This window comes from Blennius ocellaris (assembly GCF_963422515.1).
Source record: "Blennius ocellaris genome assembly, chromosome: 13".
Classification (NCBI taxonomy): domain Eukaryota; kingdom Metazoa; phylum Chordata; class Actinopteri; order Blenniiformes; family Blenniidae; genus Blennius; species Blennius ocellaris.
In genome coordinates, this window is record NC_137662.1 from 12,444,244 (window position 1) to 12,463,113 (window position 18,870).

The following is an 18,870-nucleotide window of genomic DNA, read 5'->3' on the forward strand; positions in this document are numbered from 1 at the left end:
CTCTGTAGTGAAAGCTCGCCGGGAAGGAGACTCTGCTGCGGGCGGACCGAGACGCACCGAAGGGGAAGAGGGAGGGGAGGTGGGCGGGATGCGGGGCTGGACTAGCGCCTCACACACATGCCCAGTGTTGCACCAGTATGCAAAGATACACACTTTCTGGTGCGGGGTATGTCAAAACAAACACACGCACAAGGCTGCCTTTTTTTTTCACCTGTCTGCATCAGTGACAGATCGCTGGGAAAATGCAAATCAAACAATAAATGTACTAAAGGTGTGCACCATGTATCTTCTCACCTATCTCTTTTAACATGAGTCAAAGACTGAAGAAAATTGAACAATATAGTCATTCTTATTGCGTAAAGCTAAAATTCAAAGTGAAAGCAATGAAATCCCAAAACTGATATTACTGGAATTAAGTTGGAACACTGTGATCCATTCATAAATGTCATTTTAATTTTTTTTAATTCATGCTTAAATCAAATTTGTACCACCACTTCACTACTTTTTGAATTAACTTCGAGAATCAACCAGTAGGCCTGATTCCACAATCCGTGAAGTCCAATTGAACCATTTGAGCTGCACTTGTGAAGTTAATTCTATCAATCCCTGCTTCAGATCCAAATTTGTTCACAAAAACAAATTACCACACTGCCTGAGAAATGTGCAATAAATGTATATAACTTGCAAAGGTAATTTCAATTTAATGCTTTTGACTCACTGACACAATTAAATGGAGCGAAAAGTTAAGTTGGTATTCAGTAAAGTAATTTTTGTCAAAGTGACTACATTTGGTAGTTTTTTGAGAAGATTGCGTTGTACTTTTACTGAGCGTTGTCAGTCAGTGTAACAGTAGTTACTCTTCCCACCTCAATGCTTTTCACAAAAAAGTCATATTTTTTTCAGAGTAAATGCAACAGTTTGAACAATGAAAGTGTGACACCAAAGTTTTTGTGGTTTGCTCTTGATGGCTATAATGAATACACATAGACAAGCTGAGGTAAACAAAATGGTGAAAACATATGTGCTACTGATAGTTGGCCTCGAGGTCAGGGTTATTTTGTTAAATCTCACTGCCATCAAGTCACCACACTGGGTCAAGGGCCTTAACCCCAAACTCATCAGGAGGTGTCCAAAAGGGCTTACGTTGCGAAACTGTGAAATCAAACATGCTAATTACATGATTTGCTCTGGTGACACTATGGAGCAGCCAAAGAAGACCAAGACCAAGCATGAGAAGAATTTTTCAGGCCTCTCTTCTTACTGCCACTTCTTCCACAAAAGCAGTCTGAGCAGTTTTGAGGCACTGAGTAAAGAGTATGGATGAGATAACAGTGAACAGTATAGATTCCTCCGGGTGTGACACCATTAAAACAGCTTTATTTCTAATGGACAAGGAGTGTTTGTAAATACTATAATGAAAGTTTTTGTAGGTGCCTATAGGGAAGATTGGGGCCTCAAAATAATTTAAAGATTCTATAAACACATTTATTATATGAATCAAAAGTGGGAAATGGAAACCAACAGTTCCAGTACAGTGGAGCCCATCTATTAGTGAATGGCTTGATATCATCAACAAAATATTTGTAACAGGGAGGATCACTTTCACGATAAGGCTTCAAAAAGCCAAATTTGATCAAATTTGGAAGATCTGGAAGAGGTGTTATTCGTCCAAAATGGCCATCTTTTGTTTTATTAATTAACTAATATTTTGAAAATAGATAAAGGGTTGAATGCATATGAGCATGAATAGAATCTTGACTTTATGATATTTGCTAACCTTTACATTCTGATAGTTTTGTTTTTTTTTATTTTACAATTTATACATTGTCACAATTGTGTATAAAGAAAAATAGCTTTGAATTGTGCACACCTGTCAATCACAATTCAGAAGAATTAAACATACCATCATAAGCTCAGCACTGAGCGGGGAAAAGACCTGTAGCCAGACCTTCCAATTCACCACAAAATTGCATTTGAACCGTGTATCTTGACATGAGATATAATGAATCAGTGATGACCTTTATTCTTATTTGTACGTATGAAAAACTTTCAATCGCCCATGCAACCATGACAGCAAAATTGTAAATGATGTAAAAATGCATAACATCATTGGTTGGCCCACATTTAAAACCATGACCTTTTTCCTATATGAGGGGAAAGGACGAACCACTGCACCGCCACGTGACCCAGAAAAATTCAGTTTAAAAGAAAAAAGAGACCATCTGCATCTTACTGAACACGTGACGAATATCTTTTCTGGTTATAATGTCCACTGTAACCAGGTCTAATACCTGCACACCCTTCGCTGTTGCTTGTGACGATGTCCCTGAAGAGAACCCTTCAGTATTGAAACTAATCGAACTGATCTTTAGTGAACTTTACACAGCACTTGATCCTTTCTAACGTACAACTATTTCAATGCATTTCAAGGCCTCTGACCATGTGGGGTTTCTGCTTTCACCAGGCTCACTCAGCCACTGCTAATTCAGGTAATAAGAGCGATAATGGGACTGCTTGGTCAATGAATGTCACAGAGACACCCTCAAGTGGAATGGAATATGTTTTCCTCAATCTTTGACCAGGCCTGTCATATATTAACCTCTGCCACACCTGGCTCGTTCAAGGGAGAAACCAGATAAACAAACAGTTGAATGTGCAAAAGGAAACTGAGTTTCGACACAGTGATTCATTTAATTGCAACATGACTTCCATTACTGACTACAACCAAAGGGATTAACAAATAGCAAAGTAAGATGCAACATTGGCAAAGGAAACCAGAGTTAGAGTTGTTGTTGATTGCTCTTGTCTTCTGTTTGTTTGTGAAATACAGTCCTGATATGTCACTGCTCCCAAGCTCAATCCCAATTTCTGCTTTACTTCTTCAGGTGCAGATCATCAGGCTGTGTAGGCAATGCAATTTAAATGCAAATTGTTGGCCACTGACAAGGAGCCGCCGAAGGCCTCAAGGCTACATCGATTCACAAAGGGAATATTTGTGTGGAGCTAAACTCTGCCAGGCAATGGTTTGTATGAGACTTCACACTGCTGTTGTAACTGTGCTGTGACCGCATGCATTTACACTTGGTGTGTCAGCAGTGTAAACAAACAAATCTGCGAAAAAGTGAAAACACCTGCAGCCATTACATGGTTCTTAGTTTGTAGATTATCTGCTTGAGATTTTCACCAGTAGGATTTCCTGGCTTATTGAATGCACAAAGATTGCTCAAATATAAGGTCACAGCGACTTTATGATCCCTTTAACTTAAAACAAAAGTTATTCTCACTATATGCCAGGTTTTAAGAAAATACATTTTATGAGTCTTTACCAGGAGGTTTTCAGGGGCTGCATACGACCCATTTGGTCTCAGGTGGGCTCCAACAGTGAAATGATGGTAGAATAACCTGTAAAGACAACTACAAATGTCTCCTTTAGTTGCTGCACTAAAAGGTGTGAGTACATTCTAAACACTTCAGTCAAAACTTTCAATGAAAAATAGATGCAATTTCAATAATATGCTGAGTCAATATGCAAAGTGCAGTTAAACTTCTAGAAACCCAGAGAGTCCATTTGGAAATCGCATTTTGGATTTTGTGGTAGGAAACTCCTGCTGAAAAAAAAAGTCATTCAGAATTTGTGTTTTCACATATTCAAAAAAACAATTTGCTAAACTGCAATGCTTCATCACTGTTCTCTCACCTCTGCTCTCAGTGTTGTGTTCGCTACTCTCGCAAAAACAGATAAATTCCCACTTAATATAATAGAAAGTGAAGTAAATCTCTACAGAAGTTTACTTGTAGGTTACTTTACTTGTAGGTTATAGAAAAAATCCTGATTACTTTATGGGAAAGTATGTTTAAGTAAATCAGGGAAACGAGAAGAAGTACTGCAAACCTCTTTACATACTTTACATAACAGAGATTAGAGTAACCTTGACCTTTGATCCTTTGCCTCCAGAATAATTTTTTTTTTTACCTGTGGGTAGGAGTGATTGTATCTGCCAATTTCTGCTGTGTTAATCAGAGTAGAATGCAAGTGATGAACAGCCATCCTGAAAACCTAATGTCTCCAGCCTAGGGTTGTTATTAAAAGCGTGGAGAATGCAGATCCATAGTTCAGAGTTAATTTCAGTCAGACAATGATTTCGCTTCCAAGTCATAAATACAAATCTCGAGTTCATCAATGCATTAAATTAGACATGGCAAGTCTGCACAAATTTAGATTCATGCAAGTCAGAAATAAGCAGAGTTGACACTAATCTTTTTCATTCCTGTTTTCCAGCTATTTAAATGAACTCTTTAGTAGTGTGCATCCATATCTCAAGGTCATAATGAGATAGATGAACAGAGTATAAATGAGGTGTGCATGCATGCCTGTACCCATATTAGTGCACATGCCTCGGCACGATTGAAATGTCACCCAGCAGCATGGAGTCTACACAAGAAGGCAATGCCCAAAACAAGCATACATGGGTGTGTATAGTCTATTTCATCGCTCCACTAATCCAGTTGTACATAAAATAAACACAAGCCTTACAAGACAGGGAATGCAATGCCTTTCTCATGCACACATGGAGGCTCTCTGACACCGTATCACTGCTGTAACTGGAGTCAGCCTTTGTCTGTAAGTCTTCACCTGAGCCATCTTTCTCTATTATACAGTGGCACTGTTTGCGGCTCAAGTTTCACCACAGGTCTCATTCTGCAGAGGACGCTCAACTTAATCGTGTCATGGGTGCACGAAAACTGCTGTAGTGGTAGTAAGGTAACACGCCCTTATGGATTTACAAGTGTGTTCTTAATGTCGCACTTATGGAGGAAACACCCTCTTAAATCAAACACAAGTCAAAGATGTAGCAGCATTTCCTCTATTTACTGATACAGAAACGGTTGACCTTTTGCGGAACCGCATTATGTCTTCTTCTTCTTTAAAAGAAAAAAAAAAGCTGTTGCAATAGCATGTTAGGTTAAATTTAAAGCTTAGAAAATTCAAAATATTGGTTTGGCATTGCAGTACAATAGCTGTTACGAAACTCTATCTTATCAGACATGTTTAACCTTTTTATATATTTCTTAATAAGTTAATAAACTGTGGTGTTAACCCAAAGGAAACAAGAAATCTTAGGTAAACATAGTTAGATGACTTCTATGTTTCTAAATATGTAATGGAGTGAGAGAATGACCTTAATATCTACAGTCAGAATGCTTTAGCCATGGTGAAAAAAACATACACTACATAGACCATTTATCTTTTCATTTTCATATCATTTTGCCTGTAAATCTTGATATTATTTATTGGGTGGGGCTTGTAATTTGTATCCCATCGAAATTATTCAAAATCTCCCTGTTCTGGGCAATTGAAGAAAAAAAAGATTTCACCATGCTTTTAATGTCGGTTATTAACTTCAGTGTTAATAACAGCCTGACAATATGACTGTGAGCAATCTGAATGATTCAGAATTGGATAAATGCACACTGCCATTGCGAAATCGAGAGCCAAGCTCAGGTTATTGTTGTCGTCAAGCTATTCACACTCCATATTACATTTTGCTCGTTGGCAATTACATATAGTGAGGTTCTTATGATAAATAGCTTGCGTTAATGAACCCTGCACTGTTGAGCTGCAGGCGCAGCTAAATAGCCCCATTTATTTATAAAAAGGAGGAGCTCAGATGAGAAAAAGAAAGTTGAAAAAGATGTTGAAAATTGCTTGAACAAAGATGGTGAGGGAAGAAGATTAGTATAGACAACAAAATGTATCGAGGATGCTGAACTAAAATATTAGTTTTATTGCGTGCATTTTATATTACAGTGCTGTTCTTTCAAGATGGAGATCACCTCAATCAAGATGGAAATGAGCAAACAGCAGAACTGCTCATATAAACAATGAACTGGTACTGACCTATTTCAACAATTTAGGTCAATTTGTTATTGTCATATTTGTACAGACTAGGAATACACAATGCTAAGATCCTGGTTCCACTTTTAAAGGTAAGTTCTTAACGTTCCTTCATAAATGCATTCAATCATATTCCCTATATATAGGTTATCATAAATTCTTAAAGAAGTGGCAAATCAATCCAAAACCATTAGGCTTCATCATATAATGCACTGTACTGCGAAGTGCTATTAGACGAGTGATGTGATACAGCACAGTGATCCAGGCTCTGTAAATTTACAGTTATGGGGTTATGAGATTCCAATCTACCAAAGCGATATTTAAAGGAATGTGCTATTTTAAACTGCAAGGTAAACAGTTTACAGGACCATACACAGAGGAGAGGAGTCCCAGAGACATTGTCAGCAAAGACGGCATGCATTACCGCAGATAATTATAAGGATGCTGTATAACAAAGATTTTTTAAAAATGGATGGACTGATAAGAAAATCAAAGACCTTTTATAAAATTCTTTTCCTTGTTTAGAAAGGCCTTAAGTGGAAAACGAGACCTCCTGTCAAGCAACTGACAGGGAAATCAGAAACATAACTGATAGTTCTGTTGTCTCTCAGACAGGTCCTTAGACTTAATATTTATTATAGGAATGTATAAATTATGTATGCTTTTTTTTCTTTTTTTGATTGTCTGTTGGGTTGATGATGTTGGACTGTGTGGCGCACATTGCCCTTTGGTTTTATACAGTCTGCCATCTTTGTGAGTTTGTTTTCTGCCATGAGCAGGTCATGGTGATCATGTGACCACCCACCCGCCCACACTGAGCAGCTGTCTTTAACTACCCACCTCGTCAACAATGAGCAGCGTTGACTGACAAACACTTTGCCTTTGCCCTGATGAAGGCCTTTCAGGCTGCAACGCGTAGGCATGTTTTTATAGACGAGCCAAGTACTAAGAAAGGAATTTTTGATCATTACCCTCTTGAGTGCCTCAGATTTTCTCTTAAAAGTTGTTGATCATTTCTTAGTTTCATCTTTAAATGTTAAATTAAAGCATTAAATTCATGTGCGCTGACTTGTGCTGGCTTAATGTGGGCAGGAAGGAAATGTATTGTGCGACTTGGCATTGGCAAACTTGCCAGCTGAACAATTAGCAGAGTTTAAAAAACAACAACATGTAATGAAACCTTATTGTTTATCTTTGAAAATAAATAATTTGTTTTATTTTTCTTATACATAGCTGATCCCAGCTGACCATGAAGTCAGCCATTCGATCTCAGGCCAAACAGAGACGACAACACATGACAATGTTTCCCACTGAGAAACTGTAAAACCTCGTCAATCAGCACAACATAATTCAATGTTTTAAAGTGTTTCCAGTCATCAAATGTATCTATTATATATTGTATTTCTAAACTCTTCATTTTAAATAAGACAATAGTTGTGACCACGCCCCCTCGAACCGCCCCCTTCGCGCGCGTCACCGCCCATGAACGCGGAACTGCTGTCAGCGCTGAGCTCCTTCTCTGCATAGTGACGGAAGGCGGAGGATAAAGACAACCATTTCTCTGCTGACTGGGGGTTTTGATCGTCGTTAATGTGAGTGACGGTACCTTTTGGGAATGATCGCAGCCATTTGTGGCAACATAGCGTGTGGCGAACCGCTAAAATATCCCCGCGACGAGCTAACAGTTAGCAGCTAGCATGCAGGCTAAGGACAACTGCGTTCCAAAACAATTATCTGCGTGGCTCGGTGGCTGTTAGATGTCAATAACGGGTCATAACAAATTAACTCTAGTGTTGGGAATATGTCTGCTGCACACAGATCGCCGGATAACCTTGTGTTGGTCCATGCTTTAGTCAGCGAAGTTAACTTAGGAGCTAAAAACAAAACAGTGGACCTCCTACATCGTGAGCACAACTTTGTGACTTCAGGTCTGCTGCTTCATGTTAAATGTCATACTATGTTTAGTGTAAATGTATCGTTTCTTAAATTATTAGTCGTTAGTAATCGTTACATACTGCAGGCGACAACGCGCATGTTAAAATGGCATAATCATGGTTTTTCTCACCATAGTATCATATATATATCCCCCCCCCCCAACTATTTCAGTGTTAGTTTCTGACATATGCAGTTAGTTTCACATTGTGAGCCTTTGCACATGATGTATAATGATACCAAGATATCAGATATTTTCAATCCACTGGAGAACATAAAGTTTGTTGGTTTTCTGCAAACAATTTGTACTTTTTGTCCAGATAAGTTTTGTGTTTGAAAGTTGATCTTCCAGTCTGACTGTGTCAGATGGCTTTCTGTCCTTCGTCACTTCTTCACAATTGTCCCTCAGTAGCTTCATGCACATTGGACAACCTGTGATGGATGCTGAGGTGAATGTCCCACACAGTGGGTGACCTTTTGTTGATCTCAGTTTTGTTGTTGTTGTTGTATTTAGTCAATAGATCCACTTGTGAGAAATAAGTCAGAAGAGGTGGCAAAGTTGCATACCTCTAAAGACCTGCAGAATGTTTGTGGTGGCTGATGGGCCTGTCTTGACAGACTGAAGCAGACATGTAAGCCTTTCTTTGTCTGAGCTTCTGGTACTCCTGACAATATTCAGGTTTCTCTGAGTATATTTCTAAGTTGGATCAAACAGCATCCCAAAGCATTCATTTGAGCACATTTTATTTTTGAGCTGCAGGCTGTCCAGATAACGCTGCTGTCCCCATTTCTGAATCTTTTGTGGAATACTATCAGATGACTACTATCAGAGCATTGTAAATTAACTGGACTCATCCCTTCCTTAAGTCTGAGTGTCTTTTACCACCTTGTGAAAGCTACAGAGTGAGACCAAGCAGAATGAAAAAATTTTTTTAAACTCAATATAAATGATTAATTCCCGTGACTATAATAGTATTCAACCACGTATAAATATTGATTGTTTCAGGGTTTTTTTGTTGCATCATTTATGGTGTAATTCTACTCCAGTGAGCTCAAAAAGTCAAAACAGCTCGAGACATATTTTCCTCTGTTTTGATATTCAGTAATATTCAGAACAGTAAAATCTGCTTTGTGGGTTTCCTCAATCTTTGTAGAATTCAGAGATTAGTCAATAATTGTGTGTGACTAAACTCAGTCAGCCTAAAGCAGTTGAAATGAATCATTTTGCAACCAAAGGGAAATGTGTCCATAACAAATAGAAATAGGAAGTTAGACTTAGTTTAACTGGCTTGTATTTGAGGTAGTTTTTTGTGTTCTGTTTCTGTTTACTGACAAGAGATCATCAGTGTATTTAAACATGTTTTTCCAAACAAATTCCAAGCCTCCAACAGGGATTTTACAGATCACAGATATCTCTCCTTTTGATAAGGCTGCATTTCAACTCGGCTGATACAAAAGCTGATCAAAAGATTTGGACAAACATTAAATACCCCGGCCTGGAGGAGAGTGACCCTCAGCTGGCAGATAGGAGTCAGAGAGATGAGGGGAAAAACATATCTGTTTATTTTGTTTGTCCCAGAGCAGTTTGTGCCTTTTTGAGGCTCGTCTGGCATGGAGTTGAGTGATATTTTCTGGAGGGACTCAGTAATAAAAACATCTTCAGACTTTATAGATTTCAAGAGATTCTGTCAAGCTAGATTTGCCAATATTAAAAAAAAAAAATATGGATGCAATTCTAATTTCCTGGAAATAGGGGTTTGGGCTGACAGTGAGAATATCTCCAGTGCCAGTCTGGTTGGGCGCCTTTCTGTGCGGACATTGCATAGTCTCCCTGTGAATGCATGGGTTCTCTCCAGTTATCTTCCACAGTCCATCAACACACATTAACTGGTCACTCGGTCCTCGGTGGGAGGGTTGTGGCTGTGGGTGTTGGACTAACTTCAATTATAGTCAGGGATCAATCCCAGCACACAGTCACACTGGATTGTGAAATGAAAAGTATGCAAATCCACTCTTTGGTGTGCAAAACCTCAGTCACAAAAATGGACCCTATATGAAAACTGGATATTTGTTATTGTCCCAAAAATTTTGGCGCTGGGGATGTAACTACAAAGCTGTCGATAACATTCATGTAGGTGGTCCTGTTATGTTACATAGGTTTAAGTGTTGCCACTTCATATGAAGTGGTTGCTGTCAGTGTGTTTGCAACACTCTATCTCCAGTTCCACAGAAATGGAGTTCCCTCAAGTCCCAAACTGTCATGGGCTACTGAGCACTTTAATTATCATATTCTGTGTTTTCTTTTTTGCTTTATAATGAATCCGTTTAACATTTGGCGCTCACACTGTTAATGGGATATTGACAGGTGAAGGCATCAAATGGGTAAACTCCCCCATGGAGTTTAAAAAAAAAAAAAGCACGCACACACAGGAGCTACAGATACACACCAGTAGCCTCTCACTTAATTGTTAATCATTTATCCGTGACACTGATGAATTAGGCGACAGTGCCGTCATAAAATGAAGTTTTGCAGCCCTGGTGTTATTTAGTTTTGTCCACAATTTCTGTTGTCTATTAATCAAGACGTATGAGGATTCCTGCATATTCATGCATTGGTTTTCAAAGGTATTGTTTAGCCTTGAGAGCCATGTTAGGACAGACCCTGTCAGAGTAAACTACCTTTGTCTGAGGCTTTGCCTTGCTTTGAGTGTTAATTGCTTTTTCAGTCATTTTCTCCAAATCCTTGCCAAAGAGTTAAATGGTGTCACCGGCTCATTGCAGAATGAACTGCCTGCAATTTTGTTTAAAATCGTGTTTCATAATAGATTTACTTTGTGTTGTTGTTTTTAACAGTGTATATTTTTTGGGAATTCACATTCATCTATAGGAACACTAGTGAGCTTTGTGTTTTATCTGGCTTTGCATGCATTTTGTTTTCCTCATCCAGCCATATTGGAACAACACCTGGAAAAGCAGCCTTGAAATAATCCCCACATGTGCTGGCTTCTTGTCCTTCCGTCTGTTGTCCAGCTGAATGCTGGATCCAGAACCAGGCTGGATCCAGCATCCAATTACTCCTCATGGTTCCAGAGTTTTCACATAAAAAGGAGGATTGTTTTGGCTTGTGATTTGGATTTTTCACTGCTCAAATAGCTAACTGCACATCAGCTGGGAAGGCACAATGCACCAAAATATGACAACAATTCTATTAATTGTGCTTTAGATTTTGTCAAAATCATTGTCGTCAGCATGGACACATGACATTGGGACATTTTTTCCTCTGTGCTGAGACAAGGGATACCCCATAAACCTTGGACTGAATACATCCAAGCTCAGTTTTCTCTCGTCTCAAGTTCATTTTCTGTGTTCCTTAGTTAAAGCAGTTCTTCCTCTCTTTTTTTATTGATCTGCTGCTCCAGTGGTGTCCCTTGAAAAGTTCTTTTTATTTTCTTATATCTGCTGTATGAATTGTCGGAAGCATGAACTGTGTTGCCTGCAGGTCCAACACACACATTTTTTTTTTTTTTTAAATGTGCAAAATTCCAAATGATCTATTTTATGTATTAATCTATTTAATCTCTTAATCATTCCATATTGTTGAAAATGTTATTAATAAATGCTGACTGTTAGTTGATTTGAATGTAAGTGTATTCATTTTATGTATTATACATCAAAGTGAACAATACAAGTGTATGTTGCCTCCTCTCACCCTTCATATTTTCTCGTCTTTTTGCAGAATGTTCCGCTTGCGGGTGTTGTCCGCAGCCGCGGTGGGGCTCTCTCAGTTGTCCCGACGTTATCACAGTGGTGCAGTGCGAGGGCCTGACCGGAGGAGACTGATGCTGGCGGCCCTGGCGGGGGTAACCGGGGTGTCTGCGAGTGCTGGACTACTCTGGAAACGGTACAACTTGACCTCTTGAATACTAAATTGTACTCTTGCGAAAATAGTAATAGATATAAATAGTTTGTTTTTTTTTGTTTTTTTTCATTCACTTCATTTCAATTTGAAAATTACTACAATTGGCTCCCAAGGGGCAATTGGATGCAAGCTGGTCTGCACACAGCCCTGTGATTGACTGTCAGTGGGAATTGGCTGCAGCTCTAGTGCTGCTCGCAGCAGTGTGACAGGACTGGGTTTGCAATTTTCATGCATTTCTATGGCAATATTTTTTTTTTTATCGATTCTATATAAGACCATAGTAATCCGCATGAATGACACACCTTTTTTTCTTTTTTTTTTAAAGACATTTTCACATCATAAAAAAGGTTTCCCATGAAATAGCAGCTCTCGAAGTACTTTGAGTAAACTTGTTTTTTTTCCTCGTTTCAGTGTTTTTATAGCCATCTTTTGCTAAGGAGGATGCTGTATAGTTAAGGCAAAGTGGCAGAGAGGACGTTTACGTGAGTGCCCCGTGGGGACAGAGTGACGGGGCTGCAGGAGGCAGAGTGATGGATGGTGCCTCAGGGCATTTGAGACTGATGGGACGAGACTGTTCCAGGCCTTCACCCCAGGCTTCACTCGCCCGGTGTCTCATTAAACTGAATCATTCAGCCTGCCCCCGACAGACCAAGCTATTTATTATTATTATTCCAATTTTCAATTTAGTCAGAAAAATGGTCAAGTGAGAGTTTTCCACGGTAAACCTCTTTGCATTGCACAGAGGAGCCAAAGACTGCCGCAGTAATCGTCCTCATTTCCTCTTCTTCTGCCAACTCTCTTTTTCTTTTGCATTACAGCTACAGTCCATGTCGATACGCTAAGTCAGCTGTTCCATATTTGTTTTGGTTCTACCTCGCGATAATGTTAAATGTTACAATAAGTCGTTTGATATTTAGCCATCTGGTCAGATTACGTAGCTTTATTCCTCAGGTGTTCGTCTGTATCTTATATCTTTTCTCTTTCTTTGCTTTTTTTTTTTTTAATGTTTTTTTAACTAGAGCGTATGCAGACGCAGGGCCTTCTGTTCGACACTCTGAGCAACCAGGTGGAGAAGAAACAGATTTTGTGAGAGACTCAGAGACGGAGTCTGAGAAATCAGTGGAACCCAGCAGCGGAGCTGAGGGAGCACAAGATGATGGTGGAGACGGGAAAAAAAAGAAGCCACGCTCTGGATTCCGTGACCGCAAGGTGATCAATAAATGATAAATATTGAGCCTTACAGGCAGAATCCTACTGAATGCATCTCCTGAATGGTGTTTTGAAAAGCCCCCCCTCCCAATCATTGTCCAATATGATAACACGGGTATAGTTTGACAGGATGTTTACAGAGTTTGCATACAAAGTTAACCAGCATGCAGCCTTACTGTCATAAACATCACAAATATCTCATCCGTACTGTTTTATTGCTGTTAATTAAGGAGCAGATGAAAAAAGCCCACGCAAGAAAAATGACGTGCCCTTTGAGTAGATGCCAAAAATACCGCTCATCATATTGAAGGAGTGAAAAACAAAGAAGGATGAAGGTCTCCGAACAGTAAAAGAAGCTTTAGTAAAAAGGAAAGTGGTCCAATAGTACAAATCCATCTGATTTCTGGCTGTGGATGTGAATATTGCACAGCGATTCTTGCCTGTAGCCCACATGCGTCAAATGCACATGGATTGAGTTTTACAGTATGTTTGGTGGGAAGTGTGAGGTCATTAGATAAATCTAGTCTTTGAAACACAACTTAAATGCAAAGTTATGCAGCAGGAGGGGATTTTTATTTTTTTTTTCACTTTAATGTGTGTTTAATATTCAGTGCTTTCACCTTCTTAGTTTTAAACTGATTACCATTTCTCAGATGTTGAACAACTCTTTTAGAAAAACTGAGGGGGGAAAAAAAGAATAGTGACGCTTGAAATTCATCTTCATGTCTATGTATGTGAATGTTTGGCTGAGAAAGAGATGGCTTTAATGGTTCAAAGCAAAAGATAAAATAATTTCTGGGCTCTGTGAGTGGGAACGAGACGCAGATTAGTACATAAGCTGGTGAGAAATGACGGCACAAGCCTGGCTTTTCTTCAGTTTACGCTTCCACACAGCTGTGCTCTAACCTCTTATCCAAACAGGAGGGTGATCTCTGCCGGGGACACACTCCTGGGGATTTCCCCAAACACCATTAACGTCTGCTAAAGCAGTGGAATCAACACTGAAGCATGTCGTGGCCACAAACCTGAGAAGAGTGTGTAATTTGATCAAAGTCTGTGTAACACTCTCACACATTCCAACTTGTTAACTGCTCCAAAAAGTTGAAGCGCTCAAATGTGTTTTCCTCCTCCCACGGGGAGTTTCTGTAGTGTACACAATCACTCACTGTCACGTAAAATAACTCGCGGCTGAACACAGCTTCTTAACACACACTCTGTCAATTTCGCCGGCTCTGCCACATCTGTTCGAAAGTTTCTTCTGAAACGCTGATGGCCTTGTCAAAATAAACATTGACGTGGTTAATGTGTGCGACAGAGTTGAGGTTTTTTTTTTCCCCAGCCCAAAACATGACATGTCAGAGATACCATACTGATAGTGTTATTCTGATTTTGTTCGAGTCCGCGGCTGTATGTGACTGCGACAAGTCTTCAGTCTCCCTTCATGTGTCAGTCAGAATGATGACCCCAGAGCACCGTCTTGATAGAGCTGAGAGAATAATATGCGTCCTCATCAGGCCTGACAGCTTGCTGTCCTGCTGCCTCCTACTTCTTCAACTCCCTTCGCAGACTCATAACTCTCCTTGGGGTTATTTACTTCCCGTACAAGATTGAAATTTAGCTGCTTCTTTGATCTTGGTAATGCTTGCATGTATTAAACTTGTCTTAAGTGTGAGTCTTGACTCATTTATTTCCCATCCTGTCTGCTTTGCAGGTGATGGAGTACGAGAACAGGATAAGAGCCTACTCCACTCCAGACAAGATTTTCCGCTACTTTGCCACACTGAAGGTCATCAGCGAGCATGGGGACGCAGAGGTTTATATGACACCCCAGGATTTCATACGTTCTATCACACCCAATGAGAAGCAGCCAGAGAGTGAGTCTCTTCTTTTTTTTTTTCCTTGTTTATGTGTATGGATTCACTCTCATCTTGTAATAATTACAGTTGACACCGTAGCCATGCAGATATGTAAACCTTATTGCTGGTCCTAATGTGACACAAATCTAATTGGAAGACAACCGACCGTGTGTACACTCATCAGTGCAGCCTTACCAAACTCCTCAGACGTTTGCTCCTTCCATATACAGTCTCCAGCCTCTTCCTCACTCGTATCTCCTGCCTCGCTGGTTTTGATCAAGCTATCATTTTTCATGCTCTGGTTCTGCCTGCTCCTCTCATAGCGTGGCATCCTCATTGCCATTGCAGCATAACTCTAACCACTTTGAGACTGTGAGGGCAGATAGTGGCAACAGCTCAAGACTAATGTTTCTGAATAGAGAAGTTGCAAGAAACTGGGGATTTCGGCATCTGTATTGTGTCAATAAAAGAACATATTTACACAAGGGGACAGATCTGAAAAACAAGACACTAATTCCCCAAGTAATTCCATTGATGTATTAATCATTTTAAAATCATCGCAAGTAAATACAATTCGTCACATTGTTCATAAATGCCAGTTCAATGTTTAACGTAGAAAGAAAATGTCTATGTAAAAGGTGTTTTAGAGGTTTTTTTAGACTACATCCTTTTAAATAAACTAGAATCTCTTTAGAAATGCAGATGCTGTGGTCTCTATGCCAAAGAAGCAGTGCAAACATTAAATGATAATGCTGAACAGTATTGACATATGTTTGAGTTACATATTCTATAATGCACGTGATATTATTTCAGTGAAGGACAATGGAAGCGTTTGAGTAGTACGTATTGCAGCAAGCATAACTCTAAAGTCAAGGCCAGGTGTTGAATTGCCCTGCCCTTCGGTTCACTTTGGAATACATTTTTTAAAATAAATGTAAATAAAATGAAGGTGATTAAATTGTTGAGCTGCTAAAATTTACATTGGCACTACTGAATGTGGTTTAGATTATCTTCAAGTTGTTGTGTTTTCATTTCCATCCAACAGGATTCCAATCGTTTTGGATAATGATGATTTATGTTATTAGTTATGACATATAAATCGCATCATTTTTAGTATATTAGCATATATGCATTTGTGCACAATTATAAACACTGATATAGATATACTGAATGTAAACATACTCATACCACACAACAATAATCATGAAAAGTAGTAGGGATCTCCTGAATATTTAAGTCCCTGTGAAATTAAAAATAAGCTTTCACAGTGTTCATATCTTGTCAATGAGTTTGTGGTTTAGTTGTCTATCTGTATCTTTAGCTTAGAATTTCCCTTCTTTTTTTCTTTCTGTAAAGCAGTAGGGGGGGAAAAAGTAGCTTGATTCATCCTGCACTTACTGGCTTTCGCTTGTATTTCCAACAGAAATGCCTTTGCAGCTTTAACTTGTCTCTCCTCTGTGCTGAGCGCAGCGCAGGCTTCGGAAAACATCTCAAATTGAAGAAGGGCTGTCGTTCAAAGAAGCCGTAATTGGCTCGAGAAAATGTCAGAAACATTGGAACGGGACCCCCTCAATCTGTCGAAAATAAGTCTTCATATAAAAAGCACTTAGCTCTCAGACATCGTTTCACTGGGAATTTAAGTTTGTCCTTACCTGTCATCTGTGATATTCGCTCTAAAATATATAGTGCACAGATGTGAACATTTGAACTTGATGGTGTGTTTGTTTGTTTGTTTTATGATCATCACTCTCCAGGGTGAGAGGTTTCCAGTTAGCGGTGCTGTGATCATTTCACCTCACCAGTGCAGCATTACCCAACACACCCCCTCCCACCTGGCGCCCCATTCAGCTGCAGTGACACTTAGCATGCACTCGGCAGTCCTGGACTCCTGATGGTCCGTGGTCTAATCACCTTACCGCCGATGAAATATGGGGGCGGGGGAAGGGTGGCAGGGTTGTCTGATCACGCTGTGCGGAGGGAATCAGCAGCAGTTGCCGTATCAATTAACAGGTTCAAACCAGAGCAGATCTCAGCCGTCACACATGGAGCCGCCGAGATATTTGATCTTCGGCCACGGGAGGTTCGAGAAGGCAGGAAGCTTTGCTCGACATAAGCAGGGTTCTGCACCACTCCCATCTTTATACCCTATCATCATTATTCATCACCAAAATTATTACGATTTGTGAGACGTTTCATCGAGTACATTAGCCTTCATCTCATATCCGCTGTTGAATTGTCATTGGTCACTGTTACTTCTTGCACATTCATTGTAAAGGAGTCAAGCTGGCTGTTAATACTTATAAGGACTTATCTGAGCATGTCACGTATGTGCTCCCTTTCCTGCTCACCTCAGCACATTCATTTGTTAATCAAGACTGGGTCTGGTTTTGGCCTCAGGGACCGCCTATTCTTAGGCCCCGCTACCATACTTCCTGGTGTCATGAATTCCTCTGCTCTTCCTTTCTTTATCCTTTCCTTTGCCCCCCCCCCCCCCCCCACTAAATCGGAATTAAAGTAGTGATGAGCTGAGCACTGTTGGGAATTGTAAAGTTCAGGAAAGCCGATGAAAAAGCCAAAAGTAAGTGAAGTTTACTTCATAGACGGCTATCCTCTGTTCTCAAAGATCCTCCCAAACTGAAGGTTTTAACCAAGAGACGCTCAGTATTAGTAAAGGCTCTAAAGTTGCAGATGCTTTCATTTTTTATGACTATCGCTTATCCACTAACATGATGAATCCCTTATTGTTGATAGACTGAAAAGACAGAGCTTTAGAAATTTGTAGTAAAAAGACATTTGACAAAGCTGATATTCGGTTGCGGACAAAAACTAAAGGCCCCTTCAAATGTCCCAATTAATGTTTTTGTCGTCACTTTTGGATTTTTAGATCACATGTCACATAGGCTAAAACATGCAACTCAGTTCTGCTCCTTGCAAAGCAAAATATTATGCATCGTTTGAGTAAATTGCACAAGTACGTTTCAATAAAACCAGTTGCTGGGTAGGCAAATGGTAGGTGCATCACAAACAGCCTTCACAAGGGGACACATTTCAAAACTTGTGCCTCAGCTCAGTCTTCCTGCCTTTGGTTTGGAAGTCCCTCTTGGTGGAACCTGAGCTGGAGTTAAATGAGCAGGAGGCTGGACTGGGATTCTGTCCACTAATGCTGAGGCAGCCAACTTCAAAAACTTCCCAAACTATATTATTCACTTTAGTAGTGTTCGTTTTAATGAGATTATAACCCAGTACTTACTTCCTAAAAGTAATGGGATTTGTTCTGGCAGGCCAACGTGCAGCCAGTCTGTTCATGTGATATCAACACTCTTGCGTGACTCCTTGGGTTGTTCTTTTTCTGCACTAGTACTGATGGTTTTATGAATTAACTGGTGAAAATGGTACCTTCACAACGCAGAAAATATACAGTTCATCTAAAGGTATTAAGTCAAATCAGTTATGGTTAAAGGAAGCCTTGCCTTTATGACAAGTATAATTAATGAAGTGAAATATCTATTTTGTTCCCATACTGTAATTCAAACATGAGTATGATGCTGATGCTTTTTCTATATGTCTTTTCTGACATATTGAACCAGTTGAAAATCTCATTTCAAGCTACACTATGTAGAATTACAGATGCTTAATAGTGTTGATCTTTGTTGTCAGCATAACTGGGTCTGTTTAATAAATCAGTATTTGAGAACTGTGTCATAACTGATGATCAGAAGAGCCGAATCTGAATGCTGATGATAGTTTATTTACCAAAAAAAACTGGCAAAGTGGAAATGGGTTATTAATGGCCATTATTAATCTCGAGAACATGTCATTGATTACCAAAGGTTCAGTTTTGACACAAAGTGAATATAATGTCTCTGCTTTAACGCCGGGCATAAATCACTGTGGCCCCAGTGTGACTCGTCTGCCTCACATCTGGTTTGTTTACTTTTTATCCTGATTCACGTATATCTCTGCTTATTTCTCTCTGTGTTTCTTCTTCAGGTCTCGGCCTGGATCAGTTCATTGTGAAGCGTTATGATGGGAAGGTAAGGAGTGGCTTTCTAACTTGA

At 39.6% G+C, this 18,870-nt stretch overlaps 1 protein-coding gene across 1 annotated transcript in view; it reads left to right on the top strand.

Annotated features, from left to right (window-relative positions):
- Positions 1-7,362: 7,362 nt before the first annotated feature.
- The window catches only part of micu1 (mitochondrial calcium uptake 1), a 31,628-nt gene continuing 20,120 nt past the window's right edge, over positions 7,363-18,870 (top strand). Inside the window, exons 1-5 of the mRNA XM_080507619.1 lie at positions 7,363-7,488; positions 11,565-11,729; positions 12,767-12,956; positions 14,668-14,830; positions 18,803-18,846. Of these exons, the coding sequence (XP_080363745.1) occupies positions 11,566-11,729; positions 12,767-12,956; positions 14,668-14,830; positions 18,803-18,846 (561 nt within the window). The 5' untranslated portion in view covers positions 7,363-7,488; position 11,565. The remainder of the gene's footprint in view (positions 7,489-11,564; positions 11,730-12,766; positions 12,957-14,667; positions 14,831-18,802; positions 18,847-18,870) is intronic.